The sequence below is a fragment of the Nomascus leucogenys genome, chromosome 4 (genome assembly GCF_006542625.1).
Source record: "Nomascus leucogenys isolate Asia chromosome 4, Asia_NLE_v1, whole genome shotgun sequence".
NCBI classification, from domain to species: domain Eukaryota; kingdom Metazoa; phylum Chordata; class Mammalia; order Primates; family Hylobatidae; genus Nomascus; species Nomascus leucogenys.
The window spans coordinates 83,166,940-83,185,446 of NC_044384.1; the positions used below are offsets into that span (position 1 = coordinate 83,166,940).

General features: G+C 43.8%; 1 protein-coding gene across 1 annotated transcript in view; it reads right to left on the reverse strand.

The window, feature by feature from the left end:
* Positions 1 to 585: 585 nt before the first annotated feature.
* PLAAT3 (phospholipase A and acyltransferase 3) overlaps positions 586 to 18,507 on the reverse strand; it is a 39,512-nt gene continuing 21,590 nt past the window's right edge. Inside the window, exons 4-5 of the mRNA XM_012499239.2 lie at positions 15,471 to 15,739; positions 586 to 857 (exon numbers count right to left, since the gene is read on the reverse strand). Of these exons, the coding sequence (XP_012354693.1) occupies positions 756 to 857; positions 15,471 to 15,739 (371 nt within the window). The 3' untranslated portion in view covers positions 586 to 755. The remainder of the gene's footprint in view (positions 858 to 15,470; positions 15,740 to 18,507) is intronic.

Below are 18,507 nucleotides of genomic sequence, written 5' to 3' on the forward strand. Positions count from 1 at the left end.
ACTGAGCCAATCAGATTCTCTCCTGGAGGTACCACTGGGAGGGTGGACCCACAGACAGCGGGGAAAGAATCTGAGCCAATGTGGGAGGAGAGAAGCAGACAGGAAGGTGGGTCAGAGACTTGGGGATCATGGCAAGCAGAAGCGGTGAGGAAGCAGGAGTGCCAAGGAGATGGAAGCAACAAGGCAGAGGAAAGACGTGTAGAGCAGAGGAAAATACGGGAAATTTTAGTAAGATTGGCAAGCACCCATACTAAATTTCCTTATAGCCGAGGACTTTTTTTTTTCAACTCGGCTGAACATCTACAGACTCCAGCTGCTGAGTCTCAGAGGCCATCCTAGATCTAGTTCCAGGCCAAGGGTCCCGGCTGTCTGCTGGTTTCTGTTCTTGTGTATTACGTCTTTCTGTCTCCCTTTCGCCCCACATGTATCCTGACGACCAGAAACGCCCTCTACTTGAGATAACTGGAGTTGGACTCTGCTTCCTACAATGCAAAGAACACAGCACGCAAAAAGAAAGTGAAAGAAAATCCCTGACCAGGAAGAGAGCCCGGCTGTTCCCTGAACAGACTTCACACCAGGCAGTTCTTGCTGCATTTCCCCGAATAAAATCCTCCCTCGTTGTGCTTTATTTTATTCTGTGGAAATAAGCCTTATTATAAATCACAATGAAATCCACAAACCAAACCCCAAACTCTCTAGCAAAACAAGACCCCCTTGATGTATAAAGTCATCGCTGACAGGACAGACTTTTTCAGTTATTGCTTTTGTCGCTTGTTTCTTGAGAACATGACTCCAATAAGGCTCATGGCTGCCAAGCCCATTCCTGCAACGCTTGCAGCGACGATGACATCTCTGACCTGCAACAAAGAAGAGGGTGGGTCAGACTCTGTGTCAGGATTCAGAGTACAGGCTGCACATTCAGCAGGAACATTCAGCTCAGGATACCTCACATGCCCCTTGGCCTCCCTGGCCAAACTAAGGAGTCAACAAACATTGGTAGGGAGGAGGGGAGGAGAGGACTGGATGGGAAAAGAATTTATGGCTGGAGCCAGCTGGCCTGAAATTTACATGGAACCAAAGATGGAAAACCGGATTCACCATGTGAGTATTCAAAGCATATAAATCCTCAGAGCATGGCTGTGGAAAGGACAGGGAGCTGATGCCAGGATGGTCAAGATCTTGGCTGGCCAATGGGGAGCTCTAAAAGCAAAGGTGGAGTCAGGGAGGAATTGTTATTGAGTAGTCAGTAACCTATGACCTCCATAAAAGCAAGGAACTCGGCTGTCTTGTTCATCACTGTATCCCCAGTGCTTGGTCCTGCCAGGCATGGAGGATGGAGGTATTCTTCACATGTTCTTAAATAAATGACTCAACTATAAATAGTAGTGATGTTATACTTAGAATTATTAGGATATCTGACTTGTTTGTAGTAGGAAAAAAAGTGTTTCAAAAGTAAAATAGATTTCCGGGTAAAAATTGAATATATGTCCAATTTTACTGCCTCCTGAAACTCAACTAAAAGTAAACTAAGGCATTTGTTTAAGGCATAATTCCAAAAGAATACAGAAAACACTAAATCCTAAGGCAGCAGAGGAAAAAGCTGAGGATAAACCCTAATTATACAAAAGAATACTCCAAAAGGATCACATATTATAAACCCAGGTACCTCTGGAAGTGGGAAAGAATGGGAGAGAGCTTTAGCTGGTCCCTGAACCTCCTCCCTGACCCCCAAAAGAAGTCTGAAAGTTTATTCTCTGCAGGGAGTACAACAGAAGGCTTAGGGGCCTAGAAACCTAGAAGCACATGTGAGAATGTGGGTATTATACCACAAACAAGGGATTGAGAGACTGTAAACATGCTAAATGTGAGACTCCCAGACCTCCTACTCCTCTCTGTTCCCAGAACTTTACCCTCCACACAAGACTCCAGAAGACTTTTCTGGGGAATCTGGCCCAAATGCAAACAACAAAAGATACCAATACTGGGAATTTCCAAACAGCCCACCCAGATCATCCTGCAGTGCAACTCAAATTCAGCAAGCCACTGCCCCTACGCCCACCCCCACTCACTCAGAGCTCCATCCAGTAGCAAACCCCCACTTTTTTTTGACAAACTGAAAACTGTTCAGCACAGTATGAAAGAGGTGAGATGCTCGGCTGGGTGTGGTGGCTCAGGCCTGTAATCCCAGCACTTTGGGAGGCCGAGGCAGGTGGATCACTTGAGGCCAGGAGTTCCGGACAAACCCAGCCAACGTGGCGAAACCCCATCTCTAAAAAAATACAAAAATTAGCCAGGCCTGGTGGCACATGCCTATAGTCCCAGGTACTCAGGAGGCTGAGACAGGAAAATCACTTGAACCCAGGAAGTGGAATTTGCAGTGAGCAAAGATTGCACCATTGGGCTCCATCCTCAGCAACACAGCAAGAATGAAGTGAGGTACTCTGTTTATATAAATCATAATTAAGTGATGTCAACAACACAATGATTTTACAGTATACATTAGAGGCCAGTATATATAGAGGGTAAGAGAATAGTAACAAGGAAAACATAGGTAGAAAGAATTAGCATCTCTTTCCTAACCTATGAAGTTGAATAATAAATCTTGGTCAAAATAATTTCCTGATAGTAAGACAGTGAGTATATTAAGTGTATAAAACAGAAAAACCAAAATTATAAAATAAGAAAGATGGCTTTATACAAGTACCACTTGACAGAAGTGTTATTTGTAATTTCTCTTGGAAAAAAAGAAATGTTTAAAATGCTTTAAGGATTCTAAAATAAAAAGAAGCAATACATATTTAGCTTAACAAATTTAAGAGCAGAAATTGTATTTAGATGTTGTAATTTAAAAACCTAGGGCACACAACATTTAACAAACAGACCTTGTTTTTAGGATATAATTTGTTAACTATTTTAGTTTACACTAAGTAATATGAGTTGGTTTTCTTTGAATTCAACTGAACATGATGGCTGGCAAGTGCACTTTTTTTTTTTTGTCTTTGAGATGGAGTTTGCTCTTGTTGCCCAGGCTAGAGTGCAGTGGCACAATCTTAGCTCACTGCAATCTCCACCTTCTGGTTTCAAGTGATTCTCCTGCCTCAGCCTCCCGAGTAGCTGGGATTACAGGCGCCTGCCACCACACCTGGCTAATTTTTGTATTTTAGTACAGACGGGGTTTCACCATATTGGCCAGGCTGCTCTCGAACTGCTGACCTCTTGATCCACTAGCCTCGGCCTCCCAAAGTGCTGGGATTACAGGCGTGAGCCACCGCACCCAGCCAGGCAAGTGCACTTTTAACCACAAGCATACAACCAACATACCAAACATCTGAAGAAGGCCTCTAAAATTGAAGACAGAGACCAAAAAAAAAAAAAAAAAGCAATCTGGAGAAACAGAAACCATATCTAGAAAAGAAAACATCCTTTTAAAAACTATTGCTTCTCAGTCTTTTGGCTAAGATTAAGTGTAAAAATTATCATTGGTGAATAAGACAGCATATTGCATCCAAAAGGAAACATCCTTTTAAAAACTATCATTAGATCACTTCTCGGCCTTTTGGCTAAGATCAAGCGTAAAAATTATCATTGGAGAACAAGACAGCGTATTGTATCCAATAAATAAGAATGTGGTACTATAAAAAATAATGGAATATTGAGAAAATAAAAACGGTTCATAGAAAATAAAAATATAGTAGAAAAAACAAACTCAATAGAAAGGTTGAAAGATAAAGTTAAGTCAAGGAAATCTCCCAAAAGGAATAGCAAAAAAATAAAGAAATAGAAACCAAAGGGAGAAAGAAAAAAAAAAAAAAAAAAAAAAAAACAGAACAATCCGGCAAGGTGCAGTGGCTCACGTCTGTAATCCCAGCACTTTGGGAGGCCAAGACAGGCAGATTGCTTGAGCTCAGGAGTTCGAGACCAGCCTGGCAACATGGTGAAACCCCATCTCTACTAAAAATACAAAAAATTAGCCAGGCATGGTGGCAGGCACCTGTAATCCCAGCTACTCGGGAGACTGAGGCAGGAAAATTGCTTGAACCTGGAAGGCAGAGGTTGCAGTGAGCCGAGATGGTGCCACTGCACTCCAGCCTGGACAACAGAGCAAGACTCAGTCTCAAAAGAAACAAACAAAAAAAAAACAAAGAAAAGAAATAGTGCTCTGAGTCCCATCTTAATGGATAAAAGTAGACCTACACAAAGGCACATTACTATGAAATTTTATAACATTGGGTAAAGATATTACAACATTTAGAGCAGGGAGAAAAACAGGAAATGGAGAAAAGATCAGGAATCAGGATGGCTTCAGATTTCTCAAAAGCAATTCTGGAAGCAAGAAGACAATGGAGCAATGCCTCCAAAACTCTGAAGTGAAACCATTTCCAACCTAGAATTCTATACCCAGACAAAGTATCAAATGGAGTGAGAGGGTAAAATGACAAATAATTCAGACATACAGGGTCTCAAAGAATTTATCTCCCATGCATCCTCTTACAGAAAGCTGCTGAAAATGGTTCCCCCAAAACAGGGGAGTAAATGGAGAAAGTAGAAGACATGAGATAGAGAAAATGGGCCTTCTAGTACTAGAGAGACTAGAAGGGAATCTCCCCAGAATGACAGTGAAGGGAGATTCCAGGATAACAACTTAGTACCAGGTGTAAAGAATAACTGGTAGGCAGAATAATAAGCCCCAAAAGGTGTCCATGTCCTAATTTCAGGAATCTATAAATATATCAGGCTACATGTCAAGTGAGAATTAAGCTTACAGATGGAATTAAGGCTGCTAATCAATTTACCTTAAAATACGGAAATTATCGGCCGGCCGCGGTGGCTCACACCTATAATCCCAACACTTTGGGAGGCCAAGGAGGGTGGATCACGAGGTCAGGAGTTCGAGACCAGCCTGGCCAACATGGTGAAACCCCATATCTACTAAAAATACAAAAATTAGCCAGGTGTGGTGGCAGGTGCCTGTAATCCCAGCTACTCAGGAGGCTGAGGCAGGAGAATCACTGGAACCCAGGAGACAAAGTTTGCAGTGAGCCAAGATCACGCCACTGCACTCCAATCTGGGCAACAGAGCAAGACTCTGTCTCAAAAAAACAAAAACAAAAAAAAGAGGAAATTATCCTAGATTATTCAGGTGGGCCCAATGTAATTACAAAGTTCCTTAAAAGGTAGAAGACAGACAGAAGAGTTAGTGTCACAACGATGCAATATAAGACTCAACCAGCCATTGCTCTAGCATTGAAAATAGATGGGGACTATAAGCCAAGGAATGCCAGTATGTTGTGAGAAGTCAGGGACCCCGAACAGAGGGACCAGCTGAAGCCGCAGCAGAAGAACATAAATTGTTAAGATTTCATGGACATTTATCAGTTCTCAAAATTAATATTTTCATAATTTCTTATGCCTGTCTTTACTGCAATCTCTGAACATAAATTGTGAAGATTTCATGGACTTTTATCACTTCCCCAATTAATACTCTTATAATTTCTTATGCCTGTCTTTACTTTCATCTCTTAATCATGTTATCTTCGTAAACTGAGAATGTACGTCACCTCAGGCCCACTATTGCACCAATCGATTGTAAAATATGTGTATTTGAACAATATGAAATCAGTGCACTCTGAAAAAGAACAGAATAACAGCAATTTTCAGGGAACAAGGAAAGATAACCATAAGGTCTGACTGCCTGCAGGGTCGGGCAGAATAGAGCCATATCTTTCTTCTTGCAGAAAGCCTATAGATGAATGTGCAAGTAGGAGAAATATAGCTGAATTCTTTTCCCAGCAAGGAACAACCCTGGGGAAGGAATGCACTCCTGGGGCTAGATCTATAGACGGTCGCTCTGGGAGTGTCTGTCAGATGCGGTTGAGAGAAGGACTGAAATACGCCCTGGTCTCCTGCAGTACCCTCAGGCTTACTAGGACTGGGAAATTCCAGCCTGGTAAATTCTAGTCAGACTGGTTGTCTGCTCTTGAACCCTGTTTCCTGTTAAGATGTTTATCAAGACAATGCATGCACAGCAGGACATAGACCCTCATCAGTAATCTAATTTTGCCTTCGCCTTGTGATCTTTATAGCCCTTTGAAGCATGTGATCCTTGTGACCTACTCCCTGTTCGTACACCCTCTCCCCTTTTAAAATCCCTAATAAAAACTTGCTGGTTTTACGGCTGGGGGTTGTCATCATAGTCCTACCAATATGTGATGGCACCCCTTGAGGCCCAGTTGAAAAATTTCTCTCCTTGTATTCTTTCTCTTTATTTCTCAGACCAGCCAATACTTAGGGAAAATAGAAAAGAACCTACGTTGAAATACTGGGGGCTGGTTCCCCCAATACCAGTAACCTCTAGAAGTTGGAAAAGGCAAGAAAATTGATTCTCTCCTACAGACACTAGAAAAGAATGTCAATGCTTTGATTTTAGCCCAGTGAAACTCATTTTAGACTTCTGGCCCACAGAACTGTTGATAATAAATTGTGGAGTCTTAAGCCACTAACTTTGTACCAATTTGTTACAGCAGCAATAGGAAAATAATGCACTTATCAATCCAGATTGGAGCATTGTGACTCCAGAGCCTAGCATGTTGAGGACTGCCATAACCATTATCCTCTCCCATTGTACTGTGTTTCTAACCTAAAGCAACTTCTGGAGGATGTGATCTACCTAAATAAGAGAAAGAGCAAAGAAACAGAAAACTAAGAGATCACAGAATCAGAGAACCCAATCCAAGAGAAGGAAAGGAAATTCAAAGGATGACAGCAAAGAGGAGTCCAGGATGACAGCCATGCAATTGGCCAAGGAGCAACCAGCACGGAAGGAAGAAGGGCCATCTCTGGGATAGATGTGTCCAAGCAAAATAAACAAGAACTGGTAGGTTACTTGATGTGGTTTCTCTTGTGGAGAACTGTACTGAGAGGTAATTGGATCATGTGGGAAGAATTGACAACAGGTACAAAGAAAACTCAGCAATGAAAGGAAGTAATAATTATCATCAAGAAAAAAGAACTCCCTCCACTTCCCTCCCAAAACAGAAAGGAAACTATCACAATTCACCACAACACTCAGCTGTGAGTTTTGTCATCATGAGTTCTGGCTGCTGAGAGATCAGTTCTGGGCACCTTGTGTTAATTACACTGCTGTTTCCTGAGGTTAAACACAGCTATGTGTTTCCTGACATTAAACACATTTATGGCCCAGATAAGCCTTGGTAGCATCAAGATACATATATATTTTTAACCACTGAAGATCTCCAAACTCTTCTCAACATTGGTCACAAAGAAGTTTTAACAGATGGCCAGGTACAGTAGCTCATGCCTATAATCCCAGCACTTTGAGAGGCCGAAGCAGGCAGATAATGATGTCAGGAGTTCGAGACCAGCCTGACCAACATGGTGAAACCTCGTTTCTACTAAACATACAAAAATTAGCCGGGCATGGTGGCACGCACCTGTAATCCCAGCTACTCAGGAGGCTGAGGTAAGAGAATCGCTTGAACCCGGGAGGTGGAGGTTGCAGTGAGCTGAGATCGCACCACTGCACTTCAGTCTGGGTGACAGAGTGAGACACCATCTCAAAAAAAAAAAAAAAAAATGTAGTTTTAACAGACAGAATTTATGATGACCAAAGTTTGGATGGAGCTACCAACCTGAGGTTTGACTGCTGCTAAGTCTTTAAATGCTCCTCTGAAAGGCAGTTAGGCATGGTTTTGTGGCAGCCATGATTCTGTTGGGTTCACTTGCTAGGGAACCTGCATAAAATCACTTATATCCAGCATTTTCCTTGCTAAGCTCTGTGTCAGGGTAGGAGAAATAGTCTGCAGATAATGGTGGAGGAACAATATGTCCTAGTTCTTTATAGAACCTCATGGTGTGAAAACAAAAGCTGATGCAACTGGTTCATACAAAAGATACTTTGTCAAGGAAAACAACAATAACCTCATTGTTTGTGGCCATGCTTTGTACATAGTCAAAGAGTATGATTAAACACAAGACTGTTGGAAGCTAGTTAGTCCTAATAGAGCAAACTTGATGGGAAAAACTCTCTCTCCAGGAGCCAGTGCTACCTTCAGATGCCATTGATCATTTTCATGTTGCAAGACTGAAAGGTCCAGTCCAGCTGCTGTGTTGTTATTACAGGATTTCTGATCATGAAAATGGACTACCTGGTGTGTGTCACAGGTCTTAAATCAGGATATTGTGAAAGAGAAAAGCTGTCTCTCATTAGAAATATTAAGAAGACTTTTTTTTTAAGTGGGGAAACAAATTCTACCAGACTACAGACATTTAGACATTTATACTACAAAGCTCTTCTGAGTTAAGCCCTGATTTAGGGAAATCTGAATCATTTCTGGAAAAAAGAAAGTGCTAATATGCTGCCTTCACTTTCAACAATGTTATAGGTGGATTAAAGAAGAAGTGGAGAGAGTAGTGTTATTCTGAAAGCAATCAAATTTAGACTGTTAGAGGTTACAATATAAGAATGGTTATGAAATAGTTGTATATTTTCCAACAGTGATCAAGTATACAAAAAAATAAATAAATCATTTAAAAAGAAATAAAATATTTGTATTGAAATTTGGTTTCATTTACAGTAATTTCAAAATAATACCCCACAATTTATCCAGATTTATGTAATATATATATTGCCACCAGACACATCTTCCATTTCTATTTACCTTAATATTTTCTCTCACTCAGACTAGACTTCATTGTGAGTACAGCTTCCGGTTGCTTTTTCTTTTTAAGTACTATTCAGTATGAAAGTTTCTTTACAAAACCCTACTAAAATATATCTTTTTTGAAACCTAAATATTTTTAGGTAGGTGGAAAGTAGGAGAATCTTTTTTTTAGAATATTCTTAGGCATGTAAACCACAAATTACATTTTAGTTTAAATTCATTGTTTCCCTTTCTTCTTGGGAAATTTGATTAATCATAATTTTTTTTTTTTTTTTTGAGATAGAGTCTTGCTCAGTCACCCAGGGCTAGAGTGCAGTGGCACAATCTCGGCTCACTGCAAGCTCCACCTCCTGGGTTCACGCCATTCTCCTGCCTCAGCCTCCCAAGTAGCTGGGACTACAGGCCACCATGCCCAGCTAATTTTGTTTTGTATTTTTAGTAGAGACGGGGTTTCACCAAGTTAGCCAAGATAGTCTCACTCTCCTGACCCTGTGATCCACCTGCCTCCGCCTCCCAAAGTGTTGGGATTACAGGCATGAGCCACCGCGCCCAGCCATAAACATTCTTTTGAAGGAAAATCTAGTCTGCTTCAAAGAGCTCAGCACAAATAAACATAAAGACTGATCAGATTCCTAAACAAACAAAAATATCTTCATGAGTTAAATGAAAAGGAGAGTCACTGCACTGACAGTGCTTACAAAGAAAAATACTGGTGGACATTTTCCAATTTGTACTAAATCTATCATCTCCAGCAAGACGGGGCATGCATCGAAGTTCTTTTTTTGTTTGTTTTTGAGATGGAGTTTTGCTCTTGCTGCCCAGCCTGGAGTGCAATGGCACAATCTCAGCTCACTGCAACCTCCACCTCCGGGTTCAAGCGATTCTCCTGCCTCAGCCTCCTGAGTAGCTGGGACTACAGATGCCCACCACCACGCTCAGCTAATTTTTGTATTTTTAGTAGAAACGGGGTTTCACCATGTTGGCCAGGATGGTCTCTATCTCTTGACCTCGTGATCCGCCCGCCTCGGCCTCTCAAAGTGCTGGGATTACAGGCATGAGCCACTGTGCCCGGCCAGAAGTTCTATGTTAATTTGACTCACAGCATGTGTCAGTGATCATTACTTACCTAAGTCACTAGTTCTCAACTGGAGACAGTTTTTCCCTGTGGGGGGAATTGTCTACAGACATTTTTGGTTCTTACATCTGATGGTGGGACGCTACTGGTATCTAGTGTGTAGAGGCCAAGGATGCTGCTAAACATCCTACAGTGCACAGGACAGGACACGACAATGAAGAATTATCTGGCCCATAATGTCAATAGTGCTGAGGCTGAGAAACCCCTATCCTAGACAAAGAAATGGAAGACGAAATCTTTAGAAGCAGTAGAGATGGCACCTCTGTTTTTGTTGTAGAATATTCTGGCTTCATTTTCTGTGATGGGATCAAGTAGAATTGTTCATGCTGTTTCATTGTTATCATTGTTTTGCCTCTTTCAAGTGAATGGGTAGATGGGTAGGGCCAAAGTCACAGGAAGAAAAGTGTTATGTGTTCAATTTGCATTGTTTCATTTTGCAAGTGTTAAATTATTGTTTACGCAAAGAATAATGGTATAAGACATTTCTTAGTTATTTTACTATCTCAAGATTTGGAATTTTATTTAATTTCTCTAAATAGCATTTGTGGCCAGGCGCAGTGGCTCACATCTATAATTCCAGCACTTTGGGAGGCTGAGGCAGGAGGGTTGCTAGAGCCCAGGAGTTTAAGAACAGCCCAGACAACAAAGTGAGACCCTGTCTCTACAAAAAATACAAAAATCAGCCAGGCATGGTGATGTGCACCCGTAGTCCCAACTACTTGGGTGTGTGTGTGTGTGTGTGTGTGTGTGTGTGTGTGTGTGTTTGAGAAGCAGTCTCGCTCTGTTGCCCAGGCTGGAGTACAGTGGCGCAATCTTGGCTCACTGCAACCTCCACCTCCAGGGTTCAAGCGATTCTCCTGCCTCAGCCTCCTGAGTAGTTGGGACTGCAGGTGCCCGCCATCACGCCCAGCTAATTTTTGTATTTTAGTAGAGACGGGGTTTCACCATGTTGGCCAGGCTGGTCTCGAACTCCTGGCCTCAAGTGATCCGCCCACCTCAGGCTCACAAAGTGCTGGGATTACAGGCATGAGCCACTGCACCTGGCCTAGTCCTAGCTACTTGGGAAGCTGAGGTGGGAGGATCACTTGAGCCTGGGAGGTTGAGGCAGTAGTGAGCTGAGGTTGTGCCACTGCACTCCAGCCTGGGCAACAGAAGAAGACCCTTTCTTTAAAAAAATTAAAATTAAAAATAGCATCTGTTCCTAATGACAATGTATTTTACTAATTATGTAACAATTTTGTGTTGACACAAAATTCTCTACTTATATAAACTTATGGACCTCTTCGTTTTTTTTTTTTTTTTGAGATGGAATCTCTCTCTGTTGTGCAATAGCACAATCTCAGTTCTCTGCAACCTCTGCCTCCTGAGTTCAAGTGATTCTCCTACCTCAGCCTCCCGAGTAGCTGGGATTACAGGTGCCCATCATCACGCCGAGCTAATTTTTGTATTTTTAGTAGAGACAGGGTTTCACCATGTTGGCCAGGGTGATCTCGAACTCCTGACCTCAGGTGATCCACCCATCTCGGCCTCCCAAAGTGCTGGGATTACAGGCGTGAGCCACCACACCCGGCCAGATCCATTCTTTATTCTATTAATAACTGCTGAAAGAATAACTAAATGAGATGATTAGGATATATTTTGTAAACCTATCAAATATTCTTAAAGTAGAACTCTGAATTTCAAAAAGTATCTTATTGCTTCCCAAGGTTGTCTTGTACTCTGTATTTGGAGTTTATTGCTGCATAGGAGCATGAGTTTTACCATGAGTAAGTAAACACCTTGATTGTGATGCAAGATCACCAATGATGAAACTCAATTTTTTATCATGCTTGTCTTTCTTACGCTAATATTGTCACTGCTAATTCAAAAAAAAAAAACTTCTATTATACCTAAATCTGTCAATAAATGTTCATTTTCAAATTTAAAAAGATACATAAATGGGCCAGGCACAGTAGCTCACGCCTATAATCTCAGCACTTTGGGAGGCAGAAACAGGCAGATCACTTGGGGTCAGGAGTTCCAGACCAGCCTGGCCAATGTGGGGAAACCACATCTCTAATAAAAATACAAAAATTACCCAGGTGTGGTGGCACATGCCTTTAGTCCCAGCCACTCTGGAGGCTGAGGCAGAAGAATTACTTGAACCCGGGAGGCAGACGTTACAGTGAGCGAACATCACACCACTGTGCTCTAGCCTGGGTGACAAAACAAGACTCTGTCTTAATAAATAAATAAAAAGATACATAAATAGAAAACAAGAGAGAGAAGATAAGAAAATCAGCAGAGCAGTCTAGGGGTCCAACAGCCTAATAATAGGAGTGCCAGAGAATACAAAATGGAAAATTTCCAAGAACTAAAGAAAGTGAGTTTCCAAATTGACAGGAGTCACCAAGTACCTGGCACAATACATGAAAATAGACCCGTGCAAGGTAATAAAATTTCAGAAACTGAGGATGAAGAGAAGATTCTATACAGTTCTGAAAAGAAAAAATAGATCACATACAAACAATAAAAAATCAGAACAGCTTCAGACTTCTGTACCGCAACAGCAAAAGCTAGGTGACAATAAACCAATGCCTTCAAAATTCTGAAAAAAAAAAATACTGTTTCCAACCTAGAATTCTATACCCAGCCAAATGATTAATCAAATGTGAGGATAAAATGAAGATATTTTCAGGCATGCAAGATCGTTTTTTGTTTGTTTTTTGTTTCTTAGGTTTTTTTTGTTGTTGTTGTTGTTGTTTTTTGACCAAGTCTCACTCTGTCACCCAGGCTGGAGTACAGTGGCATGATCTCGGCTCACTGCAACCTCTGCTTCCTGGGTCCAAGCAATTCTCGTTCGTGCCTCAGCCTCACCAGTAGCTGGGATTACAGGCGCATGGCACCATGCCTGCCTAGGGATCTTTTTAAAATGTACCATTTCTCAGTAAACTATTAGGGGAAGTAGTCTACCAAAACAAGGGCATAAACCAAAAAAGAGAAGGATGTGAACTACAGAGGATAAAACCATTAATACAGCAGGGAACTGAAAGAAATGTCTAGGATGCTAGTAAAGAGAGATACCAAGATGACAGCCATGCCTCATCAAGTGTGACTCAAGAGACAAATGTGGCCGGGCACAGTGGCTTATGCCTGTAATCCCAGCACTTTGGGAGGCTGAGGCATTAGGATCATTTGAGCTCAGGAGTTCAAGACCAGCCTTGGCAACATAGTGAGACTTCGTCTCTATTAAAATAAAAAACAATAAAATAAAAAAAAATTTTTTTGAGACTGGGTCTCACTCTGTCGCCTAGGCTGGAGTGCAGTGGTGTGATCTTGGCTCACTGCAACCTCTGCCTCCCGGGTTCAAGTGATTCTCTTGCCTCAGCCTCCTGAGTAGCTGAGATTACAGATGCCCACCACCATGCCCGACTAATTTTTGTATTTTTAATAGAGATAGGGTTTCACCATGTTGGCCAGGCTGGTCTCGAACTCCTGACCGCAAGTGGTCTGCCTGCCTCAGCCTCCCAAAGTGCTGGGATTACAGGCATAAGCCACTGTGCCCAGCCACATTTGTCTCTTGAGTCACACTTGATGAGGCGTGGCTGTCATCTTGGTATCTCTCTTTACTAGCATCCTAGAAATTCCTTTTAGTTCCCTGATGTATTAATGCTGTGCCCGGCCTAAAATAAAATTGTTTTAAGAAAAGAAAAACAAGAGACAAATGTTTTGAAGGCTGTTATCCCCAAGAGATAGATGTGGTAAGTGCCACCATCCCCTGGTCTCCTGCTTTCACTGCATCACCTTTTTAACCTGACAATATTCAGGCACTAACGAAGTTTTTCTCATGGCCCTGCCCACTGATTCCCCAGCAGAAAGCTCTTATCAACTCTCGGGGAAGCTGAAGCCAGAACATGACCAACAGACTACGATCTTCACAAACATTGGCAATACTGCCCTTTCTTTACCTAGTTAGCTATGTACCACCTACTCAATTTCTAAGTTGATCGCCTTTAACATTCATATATAAATAGTTGTTGAACATTAATAACCAACTGATTGAAGAAAAAAATAAGAGGATACCCATTCAAAGGTAACAAATATCCCACTGTAGACAGGTATAGGAACTGCCTAACAAACATGAGGATCGGTGTAGTAAGCACAGCTGGTTATCAGCAGTGTGAAGAGAGTACGAGTGATTCCTATAGGTGGTGTTAGTCAATGTCTTCCCATTCAAGTCGCTATGGCCCACAGAGGCCAGTGGACCAGGCACTGGATGGGTCGAGCAAAAAAAAAAAAAAGAAATGAGGATAATTATGACTATTTTTACTACTACAATGTATTCAGTGTGCTAAGAATAAACATGCTCTTATTTAATTCACATGATAATCCTCCAAGATGAGTATTATCATTCGTACTTTACCAAAGTGTAGGGAGCTGGACTAACTCTCCTGAGGTCAGACGGCGGGCAAAAGTCAGAGACCAGGTCCAGCCCACGTTGGCCTGACTCCAGGAGCCCAGGCTCTTAACCACCACACTGACCAGGGAAGAAGAAATTGGATCTCAAAAAAAATAATAATAAAAGTGAACAGCCTGATGGATCTTAACCTAATCATTCATTGAAAAAAATACGCATTCTTTTGCATCAACAGCCATGTAAGAACCTTCCCAATGTTCTTTTCACCTATGCGAAAAAAAAAAAAAAAAGATGGAAGTGGCTGAAAGGGAGGGGGAAGAAGTACAAGAAAATGGGAGGAGAAAAAGAGAGTGAGAGAGGAAAGACAAAAATAAAATCAAGTAGGCCGGGCGCGGTGGCTCAAGCCTGTAATCCCAGCACTTTGGGAGGCCGAGGCAGGCGGATCACGAGGTCAGGAGATCGAGACCATCCTGGCTAACATGGTGAAACCCCGCCTCTACTAAAAATACAAAAAATTAGCCGGGCGTGTTGGCGGGCGCCTGTAGTCCCAGCTACTCGGGAGGCTGAGGCAGGAGAATGGCGTGAACCCGGGAGGCGGAGCTTGCAGTGAGCCGAGATCGCGCCACTGCACTCCAGCCTGGGGGACAGAGAAAGACTCCGTCTCAAAAAAAAAAAAAAAAAAAATCAAGTAAATGAACAAAACTGCAACCCCTAGGGTCTCCCAGATTCACCCTTAGGGTTCAGCCAGGCTGAAGACAGTGCTGTTTATAAGCATGATTGGGCTATGCCACACAGACCTGGTCTTCAAATCCCAACTCTGCTAATTATCTGCACAAGAGAAGACAGGTACCAGGTCTGGAGACTCAACAAAGATTTTTTTAATGAAATGAATCGCTGTAGACAAGTTACTTAAGCTCAGTTTCCCAATTTGTAAGGTAGTGGGTCCTAAAACCTGCCTTTAGGGCTGGGGAGGGCCATCTCAGGGACAGGTGGCCAGGGAGGGCTTGGCAATGGGAATGATTACCATGTCTGTGACTCCTTTCCTTGGCCACCCACCCCCGCCCCCAACTACACTGATCTGCATTGCCAACTTGCCTCTCTCCCTACCCTTGTCCCCACCCCAACTGTGACATCCTCAGGGGCAGTAATTCTGTCTCTGCTATTTTGTCTTGTTCATGCCTCCGTAGCCATGCCCAGCCTCCGTCAGCAGAGGGAATGGTCTGGTTCCTGGGGAAGGTGACACAGGCAGAGGACGCACCTGGTCACTGCGGGCGACTCCATAGCGCAGCTCGTTCACAAAGTGCTCGCAGTTCTCACTGGTCAGCTTGTAGAGCACCTCCTGCCCCACCAGCTCCTCTGCCCGCTGGATGATTTTGCTGCAGGGCAGCGGCGAGTACTTGTCATCGTGTTTGTTGTTGACTTGGTACTTGTCACTCCCGGCCACATCATACAGCAATTCCTTCTTCACGATGGCCTTGTCAGTCAGGGCGGACATGACACTGGCTGCACCAGCTCCTGCGACCTCACCTGCAGATCCACAAAGAGGAAACAGAGGGATTGGTCCTGGGAAGGGCCACGGAGGCTCTGAGCTGGGCCCCAGCCGGGTATCTGCCCTTGGCTCCATCCACAAAGGATAAGCAACATGTGGAAGACTCAGACGCATGGCTGTGGGCCTTGGGGGAAGGTGTGTGTGGTCTCTGGGCCCTGGTTTCCTTATCTAAAATGAAAGGGAGTGAAGTTCCATGATTTACTGTGATTTTTTGTCTTACTCTAGAGAAGCTGGTCTTCTATACCTCATGACACTTAAGTGGCCCCCTTGGTTATGCAAATACGAGCCAAGAGCATACTCGTCTACCTGGGAAGATAAGGTGGGAGCCTTTTATGATGGCATCAGGGCTACACCTACTTGACCACACAAAGCTGCTTACTGCAGAAAACATGGCTGGGTTTTCCAGAGTCCTAGCCCTTCTGGAAACAAAATGACCAAAACACACAGCTGTCCCCCTAGCCGTGATGCTAAGGAGGCTTAGTGGGTACATGGGCACAGCCCAGGCCAAGGCTCAGGGCAAGGAAGGGCCACAAGGCTCCAGAAATGAAATGATCTTGAAGACAAGGAGTCCGGGTTCAACATGAAGACCAGGATGGTGGACAGGGAAAGCTGATGCCAACAAAGACTGGGCATTCCTCCCAACCCAAACAACCTGTACGGCGCAGGGAGAGGCATGCACTCAGTATGACGATTGAAAAAGTGGGTATGGGCTGGGCACAGTGGCTCACACCTGTAATCCCAGCACTTTGGGAGGCCAAGGCAGGCAGATCGCTTAAGCCCAGGAGTTTCAGACAAGCCTGGGCAACATGGCAAAACTCCATCTCTACAAAAAATACAAAAACTAGCCATGTATGGTGGTGTGCGCCTGTGGTCCCAGCTACTGAGGAGGCTGAGGCAGGAGGATCACTTGAGCCCTGGAGGTTGAGGTTGCAGTCAGCTGAGATTGCGCCGCTGCACTCTGACCTTGACAATAGAGTGAGATCTTGCCTTAGCAAAAAAAGAAAAAGAAAAAGTAGGTATGCACTCAAGGGATGGGCCTACGCACCCAGGGAGCATGTCAAAAGAGGTTCACTCTCACTCTCCTCAAAGAGCCACTGTGACCCTGTCAGGGTTAAGGCCCCCAGGGTGCCACAGCAGCACCCTGTTAAACTGGATAGGACCAGTCTTCAACAATGACATCTCTGTGACAGCAACAGCAGGAGAGGCTGATTAGATTTCAGGTCCTGCTCTTCTCAGCTTTCCAAAGACCAATAAACCTTTTCAGCCTGCGTGCAATGCCTGCGTGCAATGCCAAGATATTAGAAATTTAGGGAATTCAGACTTTATAGGAAAAGGGCACATGATGCTTGGAAGATTCATTGAAGTAAATAAAAGAGACGGTGCCTTATTGGAGCCCTGAGTTTGTGGGGAGGATGAGCTCCTGGGGCCCACCCCGCCTCAGCTCCCAGGCAAAGTGGGTGACAGCACTGGGACTTGGAGGAGGCAAGCAAATTGCCTAGAGCCCAAAATTTAAGAAGGCACCAAATCTCAGGGCCATGCAAGTACAGAGTCAACAACCAAGAGTGAGGACTTCCTTAAACTTATATCTAGATGCCACCCAGGACAGGGGTACCCTGTGCTCAAGCTGGCAGTGAGAAGCTCTGGGTTCGACCCCAGCACATCACCGACCAGCTGAGTGGTCTGGACCTGTCACTTCACTTTGCTCCAGAAATCCCCAAATACACACTAAAATTGATGCACAAATACATATCAATACAGTAATTTAAAGTTCCTTCTTTTTTTTTCTTATTTTGAGACAGAGTCTCACTCCATCGCCCAGGCTGAAATGCAGTGGTGTGATCTTGGCTTGCTGCAACCTCCTCCTCCTGGGTTCAAGTGATTCTCATGCCTCAACCTCCCGAGTAGCTGGGACTACAGGTACACACCACCACGCCTAGCTAATTTTTGTATTTTTAGTAGAGATGGGGTTTCACCATGTTGGCCAGGCTTGTCTCGAACTCAAGCCCGGTCTGAGCTCAAGCAATCCACCCACCTCGGCCTCCCAAAGTTCTGGGATTACAGGTGTGAGCCACCACACCCAGTCTAAAGTTCCTTCTTTTAAAAAGTGAGTCTACTGAAGAAAATATGAAGTGAACAATCACAGAAAGAGCATGTGGATATGGCAATCCATCAGTGACTGAATTTTGGGATAGCTTGGACTGGGCAGTGCAGCATTGTGGCTAAGGGCACAGAATCAAGTCAGACTGCCTGGGTTTGGGTCCTGCCTGCACCCCTTACCATTATGCAACCTTGGGTAAGCTTCTTAACTTCTCTGAGTCCCCCATTCCTTGTAGGATAGAAACACAGGCAGCTGTGAGGATTAAAGGGATTGGCCACAAAACATGCTTTCACCAGTGTCTGGCACAGGGCAGGCACTTCAGCAAGTTCATAAGCTTCCTTCCAGCTCTAATTTCTACAGTTTTCTCAGCAGCAGAAGGTCAGTCCTCCTTGCCTCATCTATCCCACATGACTTCTGTGAAACTCGAGTGAGATGCAGGCAGAAGCATCTTTTCCTTTGAAGCAGCATCACTGACCCGATGGTCTGTGACACACCTGTCCACCTGTCCACCCGGGTGTTTGTCATGCCTTCCCCCACCCTCTGTCTACCACACACACCTGCTCAGTGCAGCCAATCAATACTGAGGCCCCACTAGGTGCCGGGCCTTGTCCAAGGTGCTGAAGTCAGTGACATGCTCTGGGCAGCAGG